The 14012-nt window shown below is 41.1% G+C and overlaps 2 protein-coding genes across 5 annotated transcripts in view; one reads left to right on the top strand and one right to left on the bottom strand.

Annotated features, from left to right (window-relative positions):
- LOC5517399 overlaps window positions 1–10485 on the top strand; it is a 32265-nt gene extending 21780 nt beyond the window's left edge. For all 4 annotated transcript variants that reach the window (XM_048724685.1, XM_048724683.1, XM_048724690.1 and 1 more), the window contains exons 25-42: window positions 365–439; window positions 864–924; window positions 1308–1340; window positions 2125–2397; window positions 3114–3138; window positions 3739–3851; window positions 4198–4266; window positions 4573–4680; window positions 5015–5125; window positions 5497–5625; window positions 6210–6320; window positions 6863–6929; window positions 7034–7121; window positions 7755–7824; window positions 8221–8315; window positions 8631–8700; window positions 8874–8980; window positions 9087–10485. In XM_048724685.1, the coding sequence (XP_048580642.1) occupies window positions 365–439; window positions 864–924; window positions 1308–1340; window positions 2125–2397; window positions 3114–3138; window positions 3739–3851; window positions 4198–4266; window positions 4573–4680; window positions 5015–5125; window positions 5497–5625; window positions 6210–6320; window positions 6863–6929; window positions 7034–7121; window positions 7755–7824; window positions 8221–8315; window positions 8631–8700; window positions 8874–8980; window positions 9087–9780 (2299 nt within the window). In that variant the 3' untranslated portion in view covers window positions 9781–10485. The remainder of the gene's footprint in view (window positions 1–364; window positions 440–863; window positions 925–1307; window positions 1341–2124; window positions 2398–3113; window positions 3139–3738; window positions 3852–4197; window positions 4267–4572; window positions 4681–5014; window positions 5126–5496; window positions 5626–6209; window positions 6321–6862; window positions 6930–7033; window positions 7122–7754; window positions 7825–8220; window positions 8316–8630; window positions 8701–8873; window positions 8981–9086) is intronic.
- On the bottom strand, window positions 10353–12257 carry LOC5517461 (protein CFAP276). Its single transcript, XM_001637351.3, has 5 exons — window positions 12096–12257; window positions 11522–11644; window positions 11270–11385; window positions 11007–11125; window positions 10353–10668 (listed from the first exon to the last, which is right to left on the bottom strand). Exons 1-5 carry the CDS (start codon window positions 12165–12167, stop codon window positions 10598–10600), a joined length of 501 nt encoding a protein of 166 aa, XP_001637401.1. The 5' UTR covers window positions 12168–12257; the 3' UTR covers window positions 10353–10597.
- Between the last annotated feature and the right edge of the window lie 1755 nt (window positions 12258–14012).

Here is a 14012-nt window from a genome sequence, read left to right on the forward strand (position 1 = left end):
ACCTCACACATGGGGTACGTCACACAAGGGGGGTAGGTCAACCTCACACATGGGGTACGTCACACAAGAGAAATAGGTCCACCTCACACATGGGGTATGTCACACAAGGGGAGGTAGGTCCACCTCACACATGGGGTACGTCACACAAGAGGGTAGGCCCACCTCACAAATGGCGTACGTCATACAAGGGGATATAGTTCACATTCACATATAGGACAGAGGGTCGTCCATTACACCGAAAAATTTATTTATTTTTTTAAAATGGCATTTTCCGAGACAATTGAGGCCACTGGAGGGTATTAGAGAACAAGGATAAACAGTGGAAGGGAACAATATTATATATGTATTTTTCATTTTTCCTCAGACTTGGCCACGGTGATTTGATTGAGGAAGAAGGCAAATCCATGCCGTTCCGAGTGGAAATACTTCACATGCACAGGTACATATCTGTTCGTGTAAGCCACTGTAGTCAACCACACCTTTGTGGTTAACACCTTTGTGGTTGTTATTTGTTTGGACCTTGCAAGCTGTTCTTATTATAGCAAAGGTGTTTTAAGTGAGGGCCTTCTTCGTACTTTGTATAGTGAATGTTACTTTCCAAACGATAGGTTCCGTTGTTTCTGGAGCACAAAAGCGATGAATTGGCAGGTTATACTTGCTTACAGCCGTATTTTAAGCTTTTTAGTCAGGATGTCCAGCTACGAGTTTAACGTAAAACAAATAAATTTTGCTCAACGTTGAGCCTCTGACCCGTGAAAGCCTCGCTCTCGCTCTCAAATCTCCATAAACCATCGTTATTTTAAGAAGAGTTTATTAAGCTTTACGCTGCTTCTATACCGCTGACCTGTGCTTGATCTCCCCAGGATAAAGGTATTGTCTGTGGCGTGTGGAATAGAACACACCCTGGCTCTGTGCCGTGATGGAGTAAGTACAATAAATAATCGCTTCAAATAAGCGTCCCGCTTCTACTACCCTCCCCTCCCCTCCTCTTAGGCGCAGAATTTTAAGCGCTCCAAATAGGCGCCCGCTTCGAAATAGCGACTCAAAAAACAAACGCCCGGGGCGCTACAACGAGCGGGTATTACCACGTCCAGTATATACTGCAGTAATGCCGATGGAGACTTTCACTCATTTCTATTCGGACAACTTCCCACTAACTCGAACTGTTTTGTGTTTCATTTAAATTAAATTTATATAATAGGTTTTAGAACCTATGTCGGCTACATACATCTTTATTAGAATCAGGTCCTTATACGCGGTTGCAATTACTGTGATTGAGCTTCTAACGAGTGTTGATGTAATCACAGGTTTACTCATGGGGCTCGTCCGAATATGGCCAGGTGAGTGGACCCTTGTATTAACCTGAAAGCTGTTGCTATTCTCACTAGGGAATATCGGGAAAATAGCCAAAAATATGGCAAAATCGTGGATAAACAACTTTAGATATCAGCATGGGCTCCTGTTACATAACTTTAGCACCTCTATGGGTTTATATTCTGTATCCGATTCTGGATATTTCACTTCAAGTCCTTGTGACACCACGGACAAGATCTCAAGCCTTTTTGCGACCCGCCCTCCTCCCCGCAGCGATGAAATAATGCTTGCTCACTGGGTCATCCGTTCGCAATTGCCTCGGGCTTGCTCTCCACATATCTTAGCCTTATCCTGAGGCATTGTTCAAGGGTTACCCTAGTGAGAATATATAACTGTTTCATTTTCCCTCCCTCCCTTGTTCCTGCCCCCCCCCCCCCCCCCCCCCCACTTGTTTCTCCACGCCAACCGCTCCTCCAGTTTATTCTCCTCCACTTTACTCACATTGTCATTTTTCGCTATTTTCATTTTTTTATTCTTTGTCAACTAGTCAACTTTATTCAGGGCTGTTATGGGAATATTGGAGGTATTTGTCCTCCCCCCCCCCCCCCCCAATAAATTTAAAAGCGATGTTATTTCATTCCGCCTAACAGTAAATTTCGTCTCTTATTATCATGAAGACGATTGTGTTTCCCAATAGTTATGATTGTGCTACGCAATGATTACAGTTTTTTTATGAAGGCGGAGGTTTCTTGCTTGTCTATACCTTGTTTACTTACTTTTGTTTACTAACCCTTGTTTTCTTATACTCAGCTCGGCCAGGGCGACACACAGCAACATACCCGTCCGGTTTACGTCACCGAACTCTCGGATAAAAAATGCATTGCCGTGGTGTGTGGTCATTACCACTCCTTGGCACTATCCGCTGACCAGCAGGTCTACTCGTGGGGCTGGGGCGTGCACGGTCAGTTAGGACTGGACTCTATTGAGGATGCTCTGCTTCCAAGCCACGTGACTTCACTAAGCGGAGCTTTTGTGACGCAGCTTGCCGCCGGGTATTCGCATACAGCAGTGTTGACCACAGAGGTATTATAAGTCTCTTATTAGTAGCGAGGGTTCTTGTCCCCTTTTTGGAGTGTTTCTAGGCAATTTTGGTAGAGTCTCTGTCGGACGCCATGTACTCATCCATTCAAAGTACCAAGTGAGAAAGCATCCATTTCCAGCTGATTTGGGGAAGTTGTTGCCTATTTTTAATTAATTTCGGTTAATAGATTGTGAAGTGTTTCGTAGAGTGTTTATCATGTTGTCCCGTGTCTTTACTCCGAGTGTTTTACTCCTGGTTTACCTACCTCCGCGGTCAGGCTACAGATGGTCTATGTCGATGCGAATCATAGCCGAGCCCAGAAAAGACCCTACATCACAGAGGACGGCTATGCCCTCTTTTATCTCCTCTCCAGAAATCCCACCAATAAAAGTCGTAGAAGGTTGTCTTCTCGAATTCAGGTGGCCTAAAAAGCTGACCTTTCTAGACCGTCTATTCTATCTTGGGAATGGTAATGATGGCTGTTGTGAAGATTGTCGAGATTACAAAGTATATATTTTGTTTTCAGGGTGTACTCTTCGGCATTGTGAATAGTATTATGGGGGTCCGAAAAAAAATACATTAAAAAAACACCATGTATAGAAAAATTGTTAAGGCTTTTAAGCGCTTCTTTGAATGCAGCAAATGACTTCATTTCCTTCTGCTGGGTAAATTTTTCGCTTGCCTGATATTACAGTAATTTTCTAAATGTCTTTTGCAGGGTAAAGTGTACACGTTTGGTGGAGGTATGTATGGTCTGCATTTGCATATCCCAGAAATGCTTGTTTTATCGCCCCACTTTCAATAATCGCCCCGCTTTGAATTAAGACCCTCTTGGCACGAAATTAATAAGTCCCCAAAATTAAGAATTAACGAAGGCAAGGATTTTAGTTTCGTCAAGTTACTCTTATTGAACAAAGTAAATAGTTTAGTTCCTTACATTGCGGTAGTGTGGCAGCGTCCTCGGAGACCCAGGGCGTGGCGGAGATCCGGCACACAGGGAGCGCGCAGGTACTTCGGCTGAATTAACTAATAAATGATTAATGACTAATTTGTGTTATACAAAAAGCGCTAGCATGCGCTAGCGGGGATTGCGTAGGTTTAAAGGATTTGTGGGGATACTTCAAAGGTCGGAGGGTAAATTGGGATCATTTTAAAGGTGAGAAAGTGTAAATAGGCTCGGTTTTAGGGGATTGAAATTCAAATTTTGAAAAACAGATAGTTTGAAGACTGGGACTATCCTAGCGCCCGTGATATGGAGATGAGTTTTGAACTCTGAAATAAGCGCCCCTCGCGACTTCACTTTGTACTAGTACTATGTACGCCTACCGTTGATTTTTGCAAAGGTCTGTATGGCCAACTGGGTTTAGGGACGACATCGAAGCAGACGTTACCGCAGCTTGTGCAAGCTCTAGAGAAGGACCGAATCTATCTGATATGCTGTGGTTCATTCGAGACGGTATGACGATTATTTTATTATAGTCGTAATCATTATCATCAGCGGGTAACATCGATTATGATTATTCCTAGTGATTACTAACATCACCTTTACTGCTCAAGTTCATTTTTTAAACCTGTTTATCGCCATCACCATAGTCATCATTGTTGTCATCATCACTATCAGCATCATCACCACCATCCATCATAATAATCACCATCGTCATCATCACATCACCACCACCATCATCATTATCGGCATTACCCTCATCTTCTCAAAGTTCTCTGCATTTACAGAGTCATCATGTCTCCATTATTTTGGTAAAAGTTAACACCTTTATGCCCTGTCTTATGTAATATTCCTGCAGGTAGCAGTCTCGAGTGAACAGAAGCTTTTCAACTGGGGGCGAAGTCCGCACTATTTCAGGTTCCACATGGTAAGTCCACCCTAGAGGCTGCGTGACAAGCGCAAGGGGCTTGGGAAAGAAAGAGAGAAAAGATCGCGCGTGCCTCGGGAGAAGGACAAATGAAAAATATCCCTCCCTCTTTAGACGCGGTAAAGTAGCCTAGCTACTTACTCGAAGAGATTTGCAGGCTAAACGCCATCCTCTCTACATTTTGCGCTTGCACCATCTAGCGAACCACATATCCAGAATCTGCTAGCTTCTTTCACCAAACTTAACTCATTATTTACTGGCTCTTTATCGATCAAAATCCTAGCCACATACTACGATTTCTTGCAGAGACAGGAGTTCCGCGTGAAGCGTTCTGTGCAGACCAAGTCAGGTTCGCTGTCCCACAGGCTTCTTCCTGTACAAATGGACACGTCTTTTCCGTCACCAATCAAAGAGGTGTTCCAAATTATTTCAAACAAAATTTTACATTGTTATATTTTTTTTCAATGTTCTTTGTCTATTCTGCTCGAAAAATTGATACTTTTTGGTTTTCACTGACGTTTCACATCGGTTGCATTGATAATGTGAATAAGACATAAGACACCAAATTGTATATCGTCAGGAAAATTTAAAAATTTATACAACAACGGGTTGTTAGCGTCTGATAGTGATTGATATATCCAGGTTAAGTATTGGTAAATACTGTAGTTACAAAGTTCTTAACTCTGTCTCTGTCTGACTGTCCCTTTTCTACATCTGACTTTTGTGCGTTTCTTTGTGGCGTGGTCAGATTCACTGCGGCAATTGGCATTACCTCGCGGTAACGGAGGCTCGTCAGGTGTTCACGTGGGGGTTCAATGATCATGGCCAGCTTGGCCACAGCACAAGTATGGACCACCTGGTAATTAAGTTATAATAACTTTTTGATATATATACAAACCACAGGATAAGTTGACTTTGATTTAACTTGCTCGATTGCAAGTTCAAGTATGGACAACCAGGTAAATAACTTATGGAACTAGCTACATTCTTGACGAGCAACAATCAAATTAAATAATTGATTTAATTTATCAACCTAGAATTTAATCACTGTTGGCACAATCAAAGCGTTATGGGTATATAAATATGCGACCTAGGATGACTTTATGATGGCTGATTGCAACCCCCCCACACACACACACCCACCCCTCCACCAATTATTTTCCTTGTCAGTTCCCTATTATTATAGGTACGGACGTGCGCTATTCCGCTGACCATGATTTTCTTTGTCAGTTGTTTCCCACGGTTGTGCAGAAGCTAAACGAATCCTTTGTCGCCACTGCGAGTGTCGGGGCCGAGTTCTCCGTTGCCATGGATGCAACAGGTCAAGTTTGGGTCTGGGGACGGTCAGACTCTGGACAAGTGAGTACAAAAGGCATGAGCATTTTGAGTCAACCAGGGAGCGTGGGCGGTGTAGTTGAGCATCGCTCTGTAGTGTCTTGCGCCTCACCATCAGGTTCCGTTTTTTTTTGTTGAGGTTGCATTAATTTTTGTTTGTTTTATTGGTTCTCGCCTCGGCCCCAAAGGTTTTTGTTCAGTTTTCCTCGCTCCATAAAATAATACAGTTTCAATACCAACTGTCATATAGCCGGCCTCAAGTGCCTTCGACTTGACCACGTTGTTTAAGAGTATGAGACGCTTCCAAAATTTATTTATTTGTTTGAACAGCAAAATATCTACAAGTACAACGATAAAAAGGGCAATAACAACATTATCAACAACATGAACAGCAATATATCAATAAGTATAGCGACTGAAACACATCGTCAACAGCAGCAACATTATCAAGAACAAAATATCAACAACGATAGCAAAACGTTAACAACGAAAAAAAGGAAACACTATCACAACCAAACAGAACAACACGCGGGCACTGCAAACCTACGTATTGTAATGAGATTTTTAGACAAATCTAGATCAAGGCTTTATCGTTTGGTTTCTTGAAGCTTGGCTTGGACGCCGGGATGATCGGATCTGGTAAGAAAGAGGTTACTACGCCCACCTTGTTATCAAGTCTGCCTGTTCTCAATAGAGTGGAGACCAACGCGTCCTCTGAGGTGAGGCCACCCATGCCGCCATTTTTATGCACTTGCACAGTACCGAGTCACACAAAGCATCCATTTCCATCGGCTGATTCAAGCAAGGAACTGAGATATTTTCAATCAAATATCATCCATAGAGTGTCCTTATACATTCGTGGATTGTAACTTTGAAGATTTCTTGCAAATAAACTGTTGTATTGTAAATTATATAAACAGTTCAAATGTGGAGAATCGGTGTTTTTTAACCTTCTATTTGAAACACAATTTTATCTTTATTTTTTTGCCTCTTCCTTTTTGATCATCATAGTTTGTTTTTTGGTTTAGGAAGACTAGTCAAATCACATAACTGGTCTATCTCAAGGCTGCATTCTGATTGGCTGACCTACCTGCCTATCAGTAGCGAAAAATGCCGTATTTGAGAGTCTAAAAATTGCAAACTACCAGACCATACAACGTTTCTGTCAGAATATGTACAGATTGTCCTACTAATTACGATCATTAAAATTCCATACAGTCAGCTGTATCATTTTGAAACAAGCATTTTTTTTTACTTGTAGTCGCTTCACAGCTCCTCTGAAGAGATCTATGACGTTGACTGGAAACTTCCTGACCTGTCACATTTTAGTGAGTATAGCTCTGTTATCATTCCCAGGTCTTTTGATTGAAGAGAAGCATTGTACCAGAGATACTAGAGGCATAACTGTCATGTTTTTATTAAATTCTTTTAGGCGGAAGATCTGTTACCTACGGAAGGGAATCGTTGTCCATAGCTCTGAATTCATTGTTCGAGCATTACTCCCCCAGGGTCATGATAAGGTAAAAGACATTGTAAAGCCTTGTTCAAACAGCGTTAACATTGTTGGAGAGACTCGTATTGTATAGGCTTTAAGGGCCATTTACACAGCGCCACCATGCACACAATTTTAACGATGCTGCAGGATATTTGAAGAGGTTACAGACTTTAGTTTGTGATCGTACTGTTGCGTGACACTTCGGTAACACAATAGGGGACGCTTAGAGATTACGTGACTTTTTGGGTGGCCAATTCAAGCCAAAATAAATACAGAAATGACTGGGCCTATCATGCCAGAGAATGACGAAAAAGTAAAATCTTTACATGAAAATAAACCCTTTCTGAAAAAAAGGAAATTTTCTGGCTTTGTTCGTTAACGCAAAAGTTGCTTTTTGTTGCTGTTATTTTGCCGCTGAAAGCCTGAGCGCGCGCTAGTTTGCCACCCAAAAAGACACGTGATCTCTTAGTGCAAGTTGCCTATTCTTGTCTTATGGTAACAGAATAAGGCAAAGCTTTTTTTTATTTAAGCTAACTGTTGGTGTCAACAGTTGCATCAGCATAATCTGTGGCATTTCATATTGACTGGTCGTTCAAATTGCGTTTCTTATCATAGATCATTTAATACTATAGTATGATCTCATGCGTTTTATATCCAGACACTGTATGGACATCGAAGACAACTTGAGCTTGTCGATCATCTACGACAAGATGGGCCAGTGGTCGCAGGTACGGAATTATGCAGCCCTGGGTAAACCAGGAACCTATTTTGATTTGTGATTAGTCCCTGGTGACCTACCCTGCACACATAGTCTTTAGTTTGTTTTTGCAGGAATAGTGACCTCGGGTTACCGTGATTCTTTGTGGTACCAGACACAAGTGCTTGTAATACACATATAAATAATTATGTGAGAAACTAATCCCGGTATCATCTCTGAGATCTCGTATGTTCCAACCAGGTCAATCTTCAACAAATCCGAGCTACACTGAATAATGATTTTAAAGATGTTTGAGCTGGTAACGTTCGAGGTTCTGGAAGCCCAAACTTCAACCAGAACGGCCAAGAGGGAGAGTAATACTTTCAATATATGTCGCAGGTCATGATTGCTTTGTAATCCCTTGCAGGCTCTAGGCATTAGGCTGAGGTACCTAAATCAGCAACAAAGTGACACCTCTACACTCTTAGAACCCGCTCTACCTGCTATAGAATACAGTTTGAGGTAATGCATCTTTTACCACAAAAGCCAAGGGCTTAACTTGTTGGTCCGTGTAGATATTTTTGGTGTAATCAAGCAGGCCAGTGGTTATAAATACACATTGAATGATGTAAACACATTTGTCCAGCCAACAGCATTCCTGGGTAAAAGCATTTGTACACTCGTCAACATTTTCTGTAATTTATTGTTTTATTTGTCAGTCAATTATTGCTATGTGAGCACTTTTGGACAAAGCTGTGCGACTTTATATTTATTTGAACACAAACATAATAGCCAATCTGCTTGTATTGGTCATCTGTATCTTCTTGCTTCCTTTAGGAATTACGTTAGTACTGATTTTAAAGATTCCAAGGAGGAGAATGACCATTTGACACAAATGCTAAAAGAGGTGAGCCTACTTATTAAATGTGCGTCTTTCAACATATTTTAGTGTCACAGAAGAAGTAAATATAATTAAAAAAAAAAAACTAATAGCTAGAACGACTAACAAGCATTGTATTTAGTTGGTTCGTTTTTCAAATAATGTAGATTGTGATGCATCACTCATGTTGTCCTCTCCAGGTTCTGGGTTTCTGGAAGAACCGTGGACTTGCAGTGACAGCCTTGGAGAATTTGCTGAGTGACTTCCTGGAAAATGTGGCTTACCCCCTTAGTCTATTGATAATCAGGTACTAGTACTGCATAATATATACTATAGCTGCCCATGCACGTGGCTGGTGTTGTGGGCTTAGGCCACAAAGATTTCATATGTTTTTTTTTCTGTCTGCGCTGCAGAGAAGAGGTTCTCCACAAAGACAAAACGAGAGAAGTGCCACAGGATTGCACAACACCTCCAAAACTGCTGTTTGGATCAGAGTTCATGGAAAATATCCTAGAAATTCTTAGCAGGCAGATTCATTCAGGGGAGAAAGGGGGGAGATATCTGGAGGATGTCTTGGAAATGACAGCAGATAAAGGTGACTTGAATTCAAATGCAGCTGAGCAAGTTAAATTTAACATTGGAGAAGAGGAAGACATTCCAGCAACAGAAGACCAGCTAATACAGAAGATAACAGATAATATCAAGAAGGACTTGGAGAAATCCTCATTTATCAATTTGTCAGTGCCTACAGCAGCAATGGTAGCAGCTGCAGCAGCATCACAGCTTAGGGACTGGCAGAATGAGAACCCCATGCAGTCATTACCTAAATCTTCCCCAGATGTTGTCACCTTCACATGCAATCATCACTTTCCAAGAATATATTTCATGGGAGTAATTCTGCCCGAGTTCCAACAGAGAATGAGTGAACTTGTGTTACCTCTTGTACAGACCACAAAGACATTGTTAGCTCAGTATAAAAAGACAGAGAGTCTGTTACTGGCTGCTTGTCCTGTTTGTGTGTATAATTCACTACGTGTAGAGCAGTTGGAAAGATTGCCTGATACCAGCAGTAGTAATGGAACCAAGACCAAATTTTGGGAAATATAGATTAACATATTTTTGTTGCCACTATAATCCTCAAGAGATAAAAATTGAAACACTGCTTCGAGGAGTGCCAGGGACCAAATATTTTGTTTTCTTCAAATTAACTTGTCAAGAACATTATCTAATTAGTATGACTTCCATCGAATCGTGACAGCATGGCTTCAAAAAAGTCTTGGTGACCATTGGAGGGAAGGGGGGGGGGTGATAAGGGGTCTCCGAATCTGCTGATCTGCACAAAGTTTTGCTTGAATTTGAAACCACAATTTTGATAAACAAAATAGACATAAACAATAGATAATAAGAAAATCATGAATGTGATGCATGAATGTTTATGCAAGTCAAGAATCAGCAAAATCCACAGTAACAATTATCAAAATGTGAAATCCAATCTTAAATTTGGAATAGATCTGTGATCCAGTTGTTTCAGAAATCCAACAAACTGCTTTATTTTTTCTCTAAATCTCTAACCCATGTGCCATTTTAGGCCTGGATCTGTGGACCTAAAATCTAATCAACCCCCTGAGAAATTAATGAAATGTTACACAAATAAGTTTCCAGAATACTAACAGATAGACTTTCAAAATCATCAATTTTATTTTTTTTTTCTTTAAAAGAAACTATTCTTGTATTCAAATGTAACATCAGAGCTATATCTAATGATCAGCAAATATAGATTTTATACAATAAAAGATAAAAATAGTTTAAAAAGTTGGTAACAATCCTAAAATTCATCATCGATCTTAGCCCCATGTTCATATTCACACACCCATGCTTTTTGCAATATGATAAATAACTTATATTACAATCATCTAGTAAGGACTCAGCAGGTATAAAATCCCCCATCATGCTTCCGTGAGTAACCTCCATTTGTAGCAGCACTATGGTGGCTCTCTGCAAGAAAAGATAAAATTTATTTTATAGAAATTGCCAGCAAACAAGAAAACACCATATAGGCACAGGGAAACATTGACAAAAAGGACATCATTTAAAAATTCCTGAAATTTCCTTATAAAATGATGTTCTTAAAAGGTTTTTTTATGCCAGAGGACTGGTCTTCTTTTTTTTAATTGTAATAAATCTTCCCAGTTGTAACATGGGATCTCAAATTTCAATGGAAAAATCCCCATTAAAAGTATGTTTTTAACAGTAGATTAATCACCACCAGCATATTTAATCCAGGCTTTTTGAACATCTGTGTAACAAAGAGGAAATCTCTAGGAAATACAAACCGATTGCTCCATTGATGCTGTTAATGTTCTCCTTCTTAATAGCTGTGCTCCTTGTGAGCGGCAATTTGTACATGTCAATCTCAGGGTCTGGTGGGGGTGGGCGATTCTTAAGCACTCGGCTAAGGTTATATAATACAAAAAGGTTAGTTATCCATTGGAGTCCCACAAATATAGTGTGACATCTAAAATATTTTGCCCCCCCCCCCCCTCCCACACATACACACTGTTTGGGAACTTTTGGATCTGATCTGAAGAACTCTTACCCCTGGGTGAGTCCAATGGTCTCCGGTTGTACGAGTGTCTCGGCGGCTGATCTCAGGAATTCATTGTGGTTATCATAGGTTGACTTGATTACAAAGTCTAGGCTGTCCTGGGGGGCCTAGGAAATCAACAAAATCAAATAAATATAATTGAAATATAAAAGAATTATAACGTGTGTCCCAAAGATGGCGGCAAACATATGCGGGTATATGGTAGAAACTTTAAATCTAAAGATTTAAGCTTTGATTATTCACCTGTGGGTCAAAGTAAAATACTTCTCTCCGTGAACTACTTAGCGTAGCAGTCTGATAGAGTCGGTCGTGAGCATTTCCTTCTGCACTTTTCGAGCGAGTGTGATTTTTCGTCGTCACCCCGACCTGCGAATGGAACAAAGAATCGACTCAGCGACGAAAACAAAACTACTAGCTCACCACAACGTAAGTATCATCACAAAAACATGAAAAGAACCCTGGACATCCTAACATCTGACTATATATCCTTAACGGAGAATAGAACATAAAAGTTTTTTTTATTTATTGAGTCTACATAACTTGTGGATCGATAGAATGGATGAATGATGCGAGCATCTCTGCTCTACTTGGAATAAAACAACACAATGCCATGGCGTTGTTCAAATTGTGATTTTCATGAGAATAACTCTTTCAGTAAGCTTAGATCATAAGTAAATCAAAGCGGCATACGGTTATTTATAATTATAAAAGGAGCAAGTTCAACCTCAGCTGGAATCGATAAACAGGCCGAGTGCTAACAACATGGTCCATTTTGATATCACTCATTTGTAACAACAAGTGAATCTTTTAAAGTTACCTGCTTTGCGGGAGAGCCGGTGAAGTCTGTGTCATTTTGAAGCCTTGGAAAAGGGTAGGGATCCCGAGGCATGATAAATTCGGAGGGAAAGACGCAAGTCGATACTACACGAAGGGGAAGTGTGATTTGATCCGATGCGGCCTTCAATACAAGCTGCTGTTGCTATGGCGATGGATGAAGCTATACCAGAATGCATTGAGCTGCTTCTAGGCATTCTTGTTCTCAGAGCTCCTTCGTTGTGCCATGACCGAAGAGCTCTGAGAACGAGAATAGAACACAGGCAACCCATCACAACTCAACAAGCTAAGGGAGGGGTGGACCATAAGAAGTTGGGGGAGGGGGTAGCAATATTTTTGTTTTCGACTTTTTACGCTCCAGGTTGTGCAAGATATTTTGCGAATAAACGTTATAAGGTATAATACACGTCTATCGGTCCTCACAATTCGATACACCCTTCCTTACTTAAACAATCGTTTGACCTAATGTCCTTTCTTTAAGCATTCAAAGTATCTACCGAACTTATGTAGAATATCTTTGTCTATCCTTTTTTCCATCTTCCTGCATTCATCTTCGTCGTGCTCCCCAAGGCAAAACGCGCTATTTTTTCCGTCATCCCCTCCGTCGCAAGGGCGGTCGCGGTTTCTGGGCCTTGCTTTCCTTGGGACTGTTCTTGAGTGGCGGGTCTCTGATCTGGCGTCTGTCACCAACCCGGCATATCCTCGATTTCCCAGTGCTCATAGTTTTTTACTCTTGTAGTGGTGAGCCGCAGGGGAGTTTTTCGAGCGAGGCCGGCACGAGTATACTCTCATACTCTGCCGCCTCTGCTCCCATGCAGGCGAAGCCGTAGGATATACAATCGTTTGACAAAAGGTTGTCATTAACTGGCTTCGCGACTGCGCGACAAGCCCGCATGTAAGCATGGGTAAAAACTAATGAGGCGCTTAGCTGCATATATTAGCCACTACATAACTTCAGACTTAGACGCGTTTTAGTGATTTTTACCCATGCTTACATGCGAGCTTGTCGCGTAGTCGCAAAGCCGGTTAATGACAACCTTTGGTCAAACGACTGTATTCCCATTTCATCCAGTAACTCGATTAGTCAGGATGAGGTGGCTGTTTTCATTACCATCATCATCTAAAGGCCTATGATTTCAAAAAAGAAAGAGGGAGGAGTCAAGGAGGAGGCCGAAAGACGATGAAAGTTTGAAAAAGAATGGCGAGTATTGTACTCCTGCTATTCGTGACCAGGAACACTTTGCACTCGGCACCAGGCCCTGTGCGGTCATTCGTGAGCGGCGATGTTGTCGCTAGGATCATAGAGTTCGATTTACGCGAGGGTCAAATAAGTAGTAAACATTACCGTACTGAATAAATATATTTTATATGAAATAGTAAAAATGATAGAAATTATGATAAAAATAAAAATAGAGAAATAAATTGTCAAATAGTAATATTAAATATTAATAATAAGGGTGGAAGTAAGATGCTGAGCTCTGGGAAAGCCACTGCGATTTAGTCAAAGATAAAAAAGAAAATAAGATTTGCATTTCTGTGGCGTAAAAAAAAATCTATTACAACAGTGTACTGCTTTCAAAATTTGAAATACTCACGGTAAAATTCAAATCACCTCATCCAACCGAGCAACACAATAACTAACTAAACGCTCCCATCAGTTTCAAACGCCACCCCTCCCCCCATCTCTTCATTTGTGGAAGCACGGGTGGCGAAGTGTGTTAGCGCGTCGGCCTCTCACCGCTGTGGCCAAGGTTCAAATCCTGGCTCAAACTGGGGATTTTTCAGGGTTCCTGCCTTGGTTCGAATTTGTGTCACAAGTGAGTTGAAGTTATTCTCCCCTGTTTCCAGTCTTCTCGGATAAGGACACTAAACCGGAGGTCCCGTCTCTTCAAGCTGCACT

The sequence above is a fragment of the Nematostella vectensis genome, chromosome 1 (assembly GCF_932526225.1).
Source record: "Nematostella vectensis chromosome 1, jaNemVect1.1, whole genome shotgun sequence".
NCBI lineage: Eukaryota > Metazoa > Cnidaria > Anthozoa > Actiniaria > Edwardsiidae > Nematostella > Nematostella vectensis.

Bases quoted from the DNA above. Each gene is read 5' to 3' on its own strand.
- LOC5517461 (XM_001637351.3), bottom strand. From the start codon at position 12,167: ATGCCTCGGGATCCCTACCCTTTTCCAAGGCTTCAAAATGACACAGAC. The intron at 11,645-12,095 runs GTAACTTTAAAA...TTCCATTCGCAG, and splicing joins CCGGCTCTCCCGCAAAGCAG to GTCGGGGTGACGACGAAAAA. The intron at 11,386-11,521 runs GTGAATAATCAA...TTGATTTCCTAG, and splicing joins TATTTTACTTTGACCCACAG to GCCCCCCAGGACAGCCTAGA.